The following is a 12,572-nucleotide window of genomic DNA, read 5'->3' on the forward strand; positions in this document are numbered from 1 at the left end:
ACCAGAGGGTGTACTAGGATCTAGTCAGTAGATGATTTCCAAAGCCCCTCTCAACTCAGGCTCTGCTTTTATGTAATACTTAAGCATGGTAGTCTACTCTTGCCTGGGAACTGACTTGAAGAGTCCTGAGGAACCTCCCAACCCAAAAAATCCCATCAGTCTTCCACAGTGTCTGAAATGGTTTTTCTGAACCCATTTTTTCTGCTCTTTTCTGCAAGTGGTCCATTCTAATATCTTGGGAACATATAGTATAAATTAAAAAGAACATTCTTTGTCTTAAAAGGAACCACACATACAACTCTGTTTTGATTTCCTTTGAATGTTACAGGCTGGGTAAATACTCTTGTTGGTGGACAGAAGGAAGGAGCCCGAGGTTTTATGTTTTTTATCATTAATGTGGACCTGACTGAGGAAGGATTATGTAAGTATTGACCTTTTTGTTTTTTTAATGAAAATTGACTTCTTATGATACATTTTCTAAAATTTCTTCATGCTGTGGATCTGTTTTATGTTGTAAAGCCATAAAACCTTTAATTCGTATAATTCATCCATTTTATTTTTCATGCGCAACTTGGCCTTCATTTCATGAATGATTTTTTCTTCTTAACGACCTGTCATTATGTTGCACTTGTGAAATGTGTACTTGGCTTTTCATTGGCTCATTAACTTCCCCAAAGTCCTTTCTGTCACATATCCCAGACCCTGGAGGGCCCTGTGTGTGGGACCCTAAAACCAGTCTCTGGTTTCTACTCACCTGACTTTACCTTAGGAGTGAGCTCACTGCTTTGATGGATTCAAGGACTGAATGGTTTTTAAGTATGCCCCTTTTTTTCCAGTACACGTTGAAGATATAATTTTGCACATGTTTCAATACATTCAGAAGTTACGTGCAGAAGGACCTCAAGAATGGGTTTTCCAAGAATGCAAGGTAATTTTGTTTCACCAAAATTTTTCTTAAGGAAATTTTTCAGAAAACATATATATGTGAATTAATTTAAATTTAAGGCTCAGTGAAAAAGTTTTGGGGGTTTTTGTTGTTATTTAAACTCTAAAATCTTGCAATGCGTAGTAGCTTTAGTTAAAGCTTAGTTGTACTACTTTGATTGGCTATCTGGGGCACAATTAGGGCTAAGGCATCAAGTAACCTTTTTTTCCGAGGGAAAAAGACATTGCTTTTCTATCCCTCAGAAGAAAGCCAGCAGTTTCTTGAGCTTATATCTGTCAGGGTGTACCTTACTGTTTGCCTGAAGCTTCATGAGCCTCTGTCATTTTCAGATCTGCTGACAAAAATCTACAATGAACTTTCAAAGAAATTGTGAATTGTTTTATATATATGATTGTGTTTTGTTTTTTTTAAAAGATTTATTTATTTATTTATTTGACAGAGAGATAGAGAGCACAAGTAGGCAGAGTGGCAGGCAGAGGGAGAGGGAAAAGCAGGCTCTCTGCTGAGCAGGGAGCCGGACGTGGGGCTCAATCCCAGGACCCCAGGATCATGACCTGAGCCGAAGGCAGACGCTTAACCGACTGGGCCACCCAGGCGCCCCTATGTGATTGTGTTCTTAAAAGTGATTTTATTGTTCTTGTATGTATGGAAAAGCCTGGCTGTCCCTTATTATTTTTTTTTATTCTTATGTTAATCCCCATACATTACATCATTAGTTTTAGATGAATGTCCCTTATTATTTTTTAATAAAACAAAAGTTCTCTGTCTTTCAAAATTTCATTATTTTTTTATTTTTAAAGATTTATTTATTTGAGAGAGAGAGAGAGCACACAGGGGAGAGGGACACAGGGAGAGGGAGAAAGAGTGTTTTAGGCAGACACAGGGCTTAATCCCACAACCCTGAGACACGACCTGAGCCGAAACCAAGAGTTGGATGCTCAACTGACTGCGCCACCCAGGCAACCCCTTCCAGAATTTTAAAGCCTTCTTTTAAATGTTTTATAAAAATATGTGCTTTATATTTAAGGCCTATTGAGATTCTGAAATGTATTTTAGGATGAAAGAAATCCTTTTTACTTAGGTAAAAGTTTAAAGGGATACTCTGCTTGTGGAACCTAGGACAGGAACTTCTAATCTGGGTGCAGTTCTCTGAATGGATCAACAAAATGATCATCTGTGCAACTGTTGATCTTGCAAGGTTCTTCCAGTTTTCCTAATTCTTTGACTAATAGTTTCAATAATTAGGCTAAAGAATCATATTCTGTTTTGGTTATTTTCATTCATGTTCTGTACATTTCTAAATCAAGCATAGCCGATTTTTTCTGATAAAGTTAAATGTGGAGCAGAAAGTCTGTAGTGCAAACTAAACACTACAGAAAGAACCTTTTTTTCTTTAAAGTATTTCTAAATAGTAGTTGACTTATGTATAATTGGATTAATTTTACATTTTAGGACTTGAATGCTGTTGCATTTAGGTTTAAAGATAAAGAGAGGCCACGGGGCTATACCTCTAAGATTGCAGGAATATTGCATGTAAGTTTGTTATTTTATGTGTACATTGGTATATAGAGTATTTTTGTGATCCTGCATATATTACCTTTAGTACTACATGAATGATAAGGAAGCTGCAGTATAAAACTTTAGACTTTGTAGCAACCAGGCAAACTTTGATGCCAAGCAATGCTTAAAATCTTAATTTTCATCATCCTAAAAATTATCATCTATAGGATTTTTCATACAGAGGCATTTTGCTTCTTCGATTTAAATATTTTTCAATTCTACAATGTGTCATTTGCTAATTATGTGAAAGCTATATAGATCATCTACTTTTCTCCATTTCTGTTGCTACCACCCTAGTCTGAGCTACCATCATTTCTTGCCTTGACTACCATTATAATCTCTTACCTGGGATCTCGGTTTTCCCTCTTGTTCCACACTATAGTTTATTATCCCAGTCTTGGTAATCTTTTGAAAACCAAAATCAGATTGTTTCTCTTCTCTGTGTCAAGTCCTCAGTAGTTTCCTGTCAGAGTTCGAATAAAATCCAAAATGTCACGTTGGCCTACAAGGTGATCTGGCCCCAGCCTGTCTCTCTAACCATGTTCTATATAACTCCCCAGCTCATCCCTCCCATTCTCATTCTCCTCCAGCTATACTGGCTGCCTGCCTGCCTGACCTTCAAGCATTAAGTTTGTTCCTCCCTCTTAGTACCTTTTACATTTGCTGTTTTCTCTACCTGGAACTCTCTTCTCTCTTGTCTTTGCATGACTGGGTTCCACTTAGGTGTCTCTTCCTCACAGAGACCTTCCCTGACATCCCAGTCATGCCCCACCCCTTTTTAATTCATAGCACCTATCACTATAATGACACTATTTGTTTACTGTCTACCTCCCTCCCAATTACAATATAAGCTCCTTGGGTAAAATAAGTGAAGGGGATTAAGAGTGCACTTATCTTTTTTTTTTTTTTTAAGAGTGCACTTATCTTGATGAACACTGAGTAATATAGAATTGTTGAATCACTGTATTTGTACATCTGAAACTAATATAACACTCTATGTTAACCATACTGGAATTAAAAACAAAAAACTTTAAAACTCTGTTCACTCCCTCTCCTAACTTACATGTTCATTGTTGTTTAGTATTTTAGTTCAGCCTTGAGTCTTAATCCCCAAATGAATTACTGTTATTACTAAATGTACTATTGTATGCAAAAATAAAAAAAATATATATAAGCTCCTTAGGGAGCAGGGACATGATCTATCTTGCCTGGCACAGAGTAGATACTCGTTAAATATTTATTGAATGAATGAATCAGTCTGAGTGTATTGGAGGTTGCTTTTACTAATAGAAAGCATCTTCGACATTATTTTTCTTCCCTAGCCAAAAATATAAGCCATTTCCCCCCACAGCAACTTTCTAAATGCTTTTCTGATTTCATTCATAGAAATTTGAGAGGAAATTCTGTTTATAAAAATGTATGTACTTTATGTTAAGAATCCTATAGGTGTCAGCATTTCACTATCAAATTTTCTTCATTAAGAAGTATTCAGTTTTTAGGCAGAAATATTACACTTTTCCCTGAAAAAAAAAATGTGATTTTGCTATCATGTAAATGTATGTGGGGATTAACTGCAAAATCATTGTACAACAGGAAACTGCTTCAAGTGTGGTAAGAAAGAAAAAAGAAATTTTTCCAGCAGAGTAAAATTTAATTGAAGGAGGATGTGGGGTGTGTGTATAAAATAATGGGTTTAATGTGTTAGAGATTTGTTTGCTTTAATAAGTTAGACTCTATAGTAGCCTTGCATATTTTATTTATCTATCTATTTTCCTTTTAATAAGTATTATCCCCTAGAAGAAGTGCTCACGGCTGAATATTTACTGGAAGAATTTAGACCTGACTTAATAGAGATGGTTCTCGATAAACTCAGACCAGAAAATGTCCGGTGAGTCACTCTACAGATTTTACTGCTACATACTAAATTTTCAGTAATGATTAGAAGCTGAAAATTTGGAATTGTGAATAAAATGCTTTTAAACTTGTTATTGAACATGATTAAAGTAGAAAGAATAGTATAATGAAGCAATACCAAACATCAGCAAATCAGTACGTGACCAGCCTTTCTTATCTTTAACTACCCCTCTCCTCACTCATCCTCCCTCCACTCTAGATGATTTTGAGGCAGGATCTCTAAAACATGAACACTTTTTTATTTTTTAATTTTTTTAAAGATTTTATTTGACAGAGACATTGCGAGAGAGGGAACACAAGCAGGGGAAGTGGGAGAGAGAGAAGCAGGCTTCCCGCTGAGCAGGGAGCCTGATGTGGGGCTCGATCCCAGGACCCTGGAACCATGACCTGAGCCGAAGGCAGATGCTTAACGACTGAGCCACCCAGGCGCCCACATGAAGACTTTTTTAAAAAACAAAACAAGAGGTGCCTGGATAGCTTAGTCAGTTGGGCATCTGACTCCTGATTTTGGCTCAGGTCATGATCTCAGGGTCCTGGTATTGAGCCCTGCATTGGGCTTCATGCTCAGAAGGGAGTCTGCTTGAGGATTCTCCCTCTCTCTCTTTTTCTCCCACTCTCTCTCTCTAAAACAAATAAATCAATCTTAAAAAAATAATCATAATTTCATTATCATGAATAAAATGTAATAATAGATCATCTTAACCTGACTTCATCCTAACTCAAATACCCAAGGTGTCAGATTACATATCTGGCTTCATAATCATAAACAAGTGAGGACACCCTCTTTTTTCTTAAGTGGACGTATTACAGTCTCAGAATCCTTCTCACTGACCAGTGATTAACCAAGAGATCAAAAGTTGGAGGAGCTCTTACATAAGTAACAGATATTCTTATTAGAGGAGGTTCAGCCCTAAAGAGCTGAGGAACTATCCCATGATGTTTCTGCCTCAAAATTGAATTTCATCCATGTTTTCCAAAGTGAAATAATACTAGGAATATACTTAAGGGGCACATATTTTGCATTTTTTATTTTTTTCCTCTGTCCAGCACGTATTTCCAAAATTCTCCTGGGAACTTGGAGATTGAGTAAATATGTTTTTTGGAACAGTCATTTTATGAATAAAATCAACAATCTGGTAGAAGTTTTTGAAGAAGAAAAATCCTTCTGACAGAACTATTCCATCAAAGCCTTTTTCCTAGTTACCATTGTTTGCACTTTTCCAGACATGTACTAGCAACAAACAATGGGAAAATTAAAAGAAATATTATTGGTAGTTACACAATGTGATAAATATGATAAAATGGCATAGAACTAACTCTATGTACACATTCTTTTTTTTTTTTTTTTAAAGATTTTATTTATTTATTTGAGAGAGAGAGCACGAGAGGAAAGAGGGTCAGAGGGAGAAGCAGACCCCCTGCTGAGCAGGGAGCCCGATGTGGGACTCGATCCCGGGACTCCAGGATCACGACCTGAGCCGAAGGCAGTCGCTTAACCAACTGAGCCACCCAGGCGCCCCTCTATGTAACACATTCTATCAATGCCATTTTCCTAGTTTGGGTATTTTACTATAATTAATGTAAGAGTTAATTAACCATTGAGGGAACTGGGTGAAGAGTACACGGGACCTCCCTCTATTATTTTTGTAACTTTCTATGAATTTGTAATTATTTCAAAATTGAAAGAGAAAACATTTACAATAGCAACAAAAATGTAAATAACTAGGAATGAATTTAATCAAAGATAAGCAAGACTTCAACATATAAAACTACAAAACAGTGCCGAAAGAAATTAAAGACCTTGTTAGGAGATTTGCTATTAAATTCTCTCCAGTCTGATTCATAGACTCTGTGTAATCACAGTCAAAATCCTAGTAGCCGTTTTTCCTTTTAGTAATTGGTAAACTGATTCCAAAATACCTATGGGCATACAAAGGACCTGGATTATCCATAACACTCTTTTTTTTTTAAGATTTATTTATTTATCGTAGAGAGAGAGAGAGCAAGTATGGGGTGGGGGGGAAGGGCATTGGGAGAGAGAGAGAATCTTGAGCAGACTCCATGCTGAGCCTGGAGCCTGACAGGGGGCTCGACCCCAGGACCCTGAGATAATGCCCCGAGCTGAAATCAAGAGTCGATGCTTAACCAACTGAGCCACCCAGGTGCCCAGCCATAACACTCTTGAACATAAAAACAAAAGTTGGAGGACTCAAACTATTGGATTTGGAGGTTAACTATAAAGCTACGTTAATTACAACATTGTGCATTGGCCTGAGGATCAAAAAGAAATCATTAGAATAGAACAGAGTCCAGAAATAGGCCCACACATATATGTTCAGAGGATGTCTTTTTTGTGTGGTAAAAAAACACATAATAGGGGCGCCTGGGTGGCTCAGTTGGTTAAGCGACTGCCTTCGGCTCAGGTCATGATCCTGGAGTCCCTGGATCGAGTCCCGCATCGGGCTCCCTGCTTGGCAGGGAGTCTGCTTCTCCCTCTGGCCCTCCCCCCTCTCATGTGCTCTCTCATTCTCTCTCTCTCAAATAAATAAAGAAAATCTTTAAAAAAAAAACCACATAATATAAAATTTACAGTTTTAACCATTTCTAAGTGTACAGTTCAGTATTATATTCATATTGTTAAATATATTAATATTGTTGTGAAGCAGATCTCCAGAACTTATTCACCTTGTAAAATTGAAACTGTACCCATTAAACAAGTCCTCTTTTCTCCCTCTTACCATCTCCTGGTAACAACCATTCTACTTTGTTTTCATGAATTTGACTACTTACATATCTAGTATCAGTGGACTCATACAATGTATCTTTATCTCACTTAGCATAATGTCTTTAAGGTTCATCTATGTTGTACCATGCGACAGGATTTCCGTTTTGCCAAATTAAATCTACAAGTACAGCTGTAGAGTCTTGGCCACGTCCCCTGCCTAAGTCATAAGTAAATCTTTGTTTAGGAGGAGTTCTTGCTGAATCTGTGCAGGGCCTAGGATAATTGTCTTCTTGTCTAAATGTTTGGTAGTCTGACAGTTGACTAGACTTTTGTGAGAGGTCAGTGCCTAAACCACTGGCTTACACTTTTTTAGGCTCTACTCCTTTCCCTTTCTGAAAATTAGAGCATTTGTCCATCTCCATCTTCTGCCTCTTCTCCTGTCCTCCAGTGTTTCTAAAAGTTGATGGGCAGTGATCCTACCTGGGATTTGTTAGTTGCCTAAGCATCAGAGAATGTGAATGATCTGCGTTGGAGATGTGAATTCATTTACTTGGCTGGCTCACTCATTAATCCTGGCCTGGGTTTCAACCCCCTTTTTTTCTGTTGTTTGGTCCACCTTTGCAGTTTAAAGACCCATGTTTTTTCTTTTTTTAAAAGATTTTATTTATTTGAGGGAGAGAGAGAACACAAGTGGGGGGCAGGGGCAGAGAGAGGGAGGAGCAGGCTCCTCACTGAGCAGAGAGCCCAATGTGGGGCTCGATCCCAGGACCCTGAGATCACAACCTGAGCCGCAGGCAACTGCTTAATGGATTGAGCCACCCAGGCACCCCGACCCATGTTTTTTCTAAAAACAGTATGAATAAGAGGTCAATAGTCCTGTCATCTGCCAATCTGAGACCAAAATGTGTATCACATTTTGCTTTAGGTCTTGTGTCCTGTTGGATTATGAGGTCCTTCCAGGTAAGAACTGTGTTTTTTTCAGATTCAAGTTACCAAGGGCTTAATAAAAGTTGGTTGACTTCTCTAAGCCTTTAGCCTAATCTTTCTTGATTCCTTCTTTCTTTAAGAAACCCTTTTAAAAGGTGTTTTTTTTTTAGCATTTTTCATGAACCTCAATTTCTTCAGCACTGTGGCCTTCCTGTCACAATTCTTTAAGTTTGGCTTTGGGTCTCATCAGTAGATTTTTTTTGTACCTTCTTTCTTCTTTGAGGCATGTCTTTTGAAAATATGATTTGATATCATGATATTGTAGAATTCTTCTAGTGGAAGGATAGAGTTCATCTACTTAGAATCCTTACTTAAAAAGTAGTGAAACTGAAGCCCAGAGACTTGCCTAATTTAGATCTTAACTGTGATTTTGGCAAGATCTCAAAGAAAATAAGTCAGAGTATTGACCAGAATCCAAGTTTCTGATGGCCAGATCTGTACCCTCTCTATTAATTCTGTTTGAATTCATCACAATTACCTGTGAAGCCTCTCCTCATTCTTGGATGTCTTTCCACCTTTGCTCTCTCAGGGATTATTTGCAAAAATCTCATGAGAATTCATATCTGGGGAGCCGTATTTCCTTCTAATGTCTATAGTCAGAATGCTTACTGTTTCTGAATGAGTTCTGTAGAGCTTCAACAGCTGTTCATTACCTTTGAACATTTCTAAATGGCTGACTTGAAGCCAGTGGTGGGCATTCATTCTAGCCCACTGTTTCACTGTTGCAAGTTTCGGTATACAAAGAAAAGTTCTTTTTCTCTCTTCTTTCTAAGGACCATGTTAGTACCATATCAGCAGTCAGTTCTTTGTAGATAGAATTAAAGAATAGCATTGTCACACACACACACTTAAAAAAACTCAAGACTATTTTTAAGCATAATTAGATTTCCAGCAGATAGTCTAAGGATGTAACAGTATCTGTGCTAGTTTTTCTCAGCTGTCTGCAGTTAAATATATTGCAGCTCTCCATGGCATACTTAGATTATTGTGCCTTCTCTTCTTTTTTTCCTAACTTAAGTCTCTTGTGCTTTCACACTCTGGTTTGTAGATTTCTGTGTAGGTCTGATGTGTATATACTCTGTCTCTTCTGTTATTCCCCTTGCTTACCTTTTATAATTTATTTTTAAATAGTTTTTCACTGTATGTTTCAGTTTTAAATTCCTCAGTGGTCTACTAGTTCTTGTTCTGCAAAGGTATCCCTCTTTGTCAGGACAGTATTTGATGTTTGCCTTGTTTGAGGGAACTGTGTTTATTTCATATTTACTAGCGTAACATTTCAAATGTTACCCATCCACTTTACCTTGGTATACAGCTATCTAAATCCCTTAGGATTGTACCTGACCAATTGCCTCTCTTCTCCCCCTTTTTAACCTGAGCATTACTGAGCAGCCTCCAGTGTCTGTTGCTTTCTGTGTCCTAAGTCATCCTCCAAAGCACCTGGCAGCCTTCCCTGAGCTTATTCACTTTCTCTCTCAGGACAGAGTTTAAGGTGCTCTTGTTTCAGGGGCCGTGTCCACTGCCACATGAATGCTTCAGTGTTCACAGGTTGTCATCAGTAGTTTGTACATTATTCTGATGTGTGGGCCATCATTCAGGGAGACCAAAGCCACCTATGTAACAAACTTGTCCAAAATCAGGCACCTCATGGAAGAGAAGATAGGAATACCACCTGTCTACCAGGTTATTTTACTTCCTAACACAGTTTTCAGAGTTCTCCTTGAGAATCAGTCCATTCGTTTTTTAGGAAGTCACCAGGAGTAGAAGCACTTTCTCGGGCTGAGTCTTAGGAGGCTCTGTCATGTATTGAATGAGTGTCCTTAACAAACATTACATATCCTTCATGTGGCCACATGAGTTCTATACACACGCCACGTATACCTGCAAAAGGAATTCTCAAAATGCCAACATGGATCACTTCTTCTGGACACAATAACAGAACTCTTCCATCCATTAAGCCCTATGATTCCTCCCTCTCTTTCTATGGATTATATTCTTAAGTGGTCAGAGGCAGCTAGGCCAGATCAGGAATACCATATCAGCAGCCAATTCTTTGTAGATAGAATTAAAGAATAGCATTGTCTCTCTCTCTCTCTCACACACACACACAAAAAAAAACTGGCAAATCAGAAGATAGAGAGGTGTTTCTTGGTCTTGTTTCCTTTACCTCTAGAAGCATGAAGGCCAATGTACATGTACTAGATATATTTGATGGTAGTCTCTGGCAGGAAAAAAACCATAGAGCACAAACTTAGCGAATAATAATAAAAGTGTGTTTTTGGTTTTTTGGATCTCTGGATGAGCCAACAAGGGTTGGGGCGGGGGGGTTAGCTATTTTTGTTAACCCTGGTCCTCGGCTGTTTCTGGAAGGAGTACTTTGTTTTGCTTTTTTAAAGACTATTTTACAACTGACTTTGTTCCATTTTTTTCCCTAGCTACTCTTCTTTTAAAATTTTAGTCAGTAGCATTACCCGCAAGAGTCCTGCACACAGTTTTTCACATTAAAAATGAAGGGCTCCAACCAAAGGGTAACAGAGACCATGGTCAGAAACCTCTATACTTGGTTGCCTATTTTGACTAAGTGTTAGCGGATTTACTGGGTCTTAGAGGCCCACCATGTTCTTGGATATTATTTATATTTTAATGAGTAAGGTTCTATAAATTCATGTATCCAACATGAGTTTATGGTGTCTGTCTGTTTTTCCCACTTACCTTTAGGGTTGCAATAGTTTCCAAGTCCTTTGAAGGAAAAACTGACCACACAGAAGAGTGGTATGGAACCCAGTACAAGCAAGAAGCCATACCAGATGAAGTCATTAAGGTAGGGTTTGCTCATCTGTGAATAAACTTGATGTGTGAGGGACACACAGGAGCATGAGCTCTCTACATCAACCAACTCACGGCCCAGAGTATGGAGAGTGATGGCCCATGGCTGTCTGTACTGTCCTGAGCAAAGTGAACAAGGAGATGGAGAGCTAGAACTTAGGTTTTTGCATGAAGAAATGGCACTGTGGCCATCTTCTCATGTGTCTGTTAGATCAGCAGGGCTGAAAGCAGACTCCCAGCTTCATGCAGTCAAAGATCACTGAAGTCCAAAGTACACAGAGAAGCAAAGACACCAAAACAGGCAAGAAGAGATGGAAGTAGAGAGCACGAAAGACAGATACAAGGGCTCCAAAGGCCTCACGGTCGTGCTGTATATACAGGTGGGAACAGTCTCTGGGATTCACACTGTCTTCACTTTAGGAGATGCTGTATTGTATGCCTCATATTGTCTCATTGCTCCTTTTGTCTGTGTAAGGGAATTAGAATTTGTTTCAAAATAGGTGTGTTTAGATAGTATGTTACCCCATTCATCAGTAGTCCAGATTTTGTTTTTGAGTCTTATCTACTTGTCTAGTATTTTTTCTTTTTTGATTTTCATTGTCACCATATCTTTGAGATTGTGTCCTTTATTCATGGGAAGACACCAGAAAGCCTTGCTGTGACTAGAGTCTAGTTAAACTTGAGTAATGGATATTTCTTAAGTGTACCCGTGTAATACAGAAAAAAGAAGAAATAGTTTAAGAAAATCGTTGCTGGTACTTCTCTGACCTATTCACAGCACAGAAGGAGATCACTGGAGCCCTTTTGTGTATGAAAATATCCATCTAGCTAAACTGTGAGGAATGCTGATCTCCCATGAATTAATCCTAAAACAAAAGAGAACCCCTATTCACCAACCTCTGATGACAACAAACCTGCCCTGAATGGGAATTTTTAAAAAATATTTTATTTATTTTAGAGAGAGAGTGCGCAAGTGGAGGGAGGGGTGGGGAGGGAGAGAGGGGGAGGGAAAGAACCTGATGTGGGGCTCGATCTCACGATCCTGAGCCTAAACCAAGAGTTGGATGCTTAACTGACTGAGCCACCCAGGCACCTCCTGAATGGGATTTTTTTTTTTTTTTTTTAAGATTTTATTTATTTATTTGACAGAGAGAGACACCGCGAGAGAGGGAACACAAGCAGGGGGAGTGGGAGAGGGAGAAGCAGGCTTCCTGCAGAGCAGGGAGCCTGATGCGGGGCTTGATCCCAGCACCCTGGGATCATGACCTGAGCCTCAGGCAGACGCTTAATGACTGAGCCACCCAGGCGCCCCTGAATGGGATTTTTTTTTTTATTCTTATGTTAATCCCCATACATTACATCATTAGTTCTAGATGAAGTGTTCCATGATTCATTGTTCGTGCATAACACCCAGTGTTCCATGCAGAACGTGCCTTCCTCAATACCCACAACCAGTCCAACCCATCCTCCCACCCCCCTCCCCTCTAGAACCCTCAGTTTGTTTTTCAGAGTCCATCGTCTCTCATGGTTCGTCCACCCCTCCGATTTCCCCCACTTCATTCTTCCCCTCCCGCTACCTTCTTCTTCTTCTTTTTTTTTTTCTTAACATATATTGCA

The 12,572-nt window shown here is 38.8% G+C and overlaps 1 protein-coding gene across 1 annotated transcript in view; it reads left to right on the plus strand.

The window, feature by feature from the left end:
* IDE (insulin degrading enzyme) overlaps positions 1-12,572 on the plus strand; it is an 83,296-nt gene that overhangs the window by 44,925 nt on the left and 25,799 nt on the right. The window contains exons 8-12 of the mRNA XM_081823081.1: positions 329-421; positions 837-928; positions 2,399-2,479; positions 4,291-4,394; positions 10,848-10,969. Of these exons, the coding sequence (XP_081679207.1) occupies positions 329-421; positions 837-928; positions 2,399-2,479; positions 4,291-4,394; positions 10,848-10,969 (492 nt within the window). The remainder of the gene's footprint in view (positions 1-328; positions 422-836; positions 929-2,398; positions 2,480-4,290; positions 4,395-10,847; positions 10,970-12,572) is intronic.

Source organism: Leptonychotes weddellii, chromosome 6, assembly GCF_054177405.1.
Source record: "Leptonychotes weddellii isolate Sample4059 chromosome 6, ASM5417740v2, whole genome shotgun sequence".
Classification (NCBI taxonomy): Eukaryota; Metazoa; Chordata; class Mammalia; order Carnivora; family Phocidae; genus Leptonychotes; species Leptonychotes weddellii.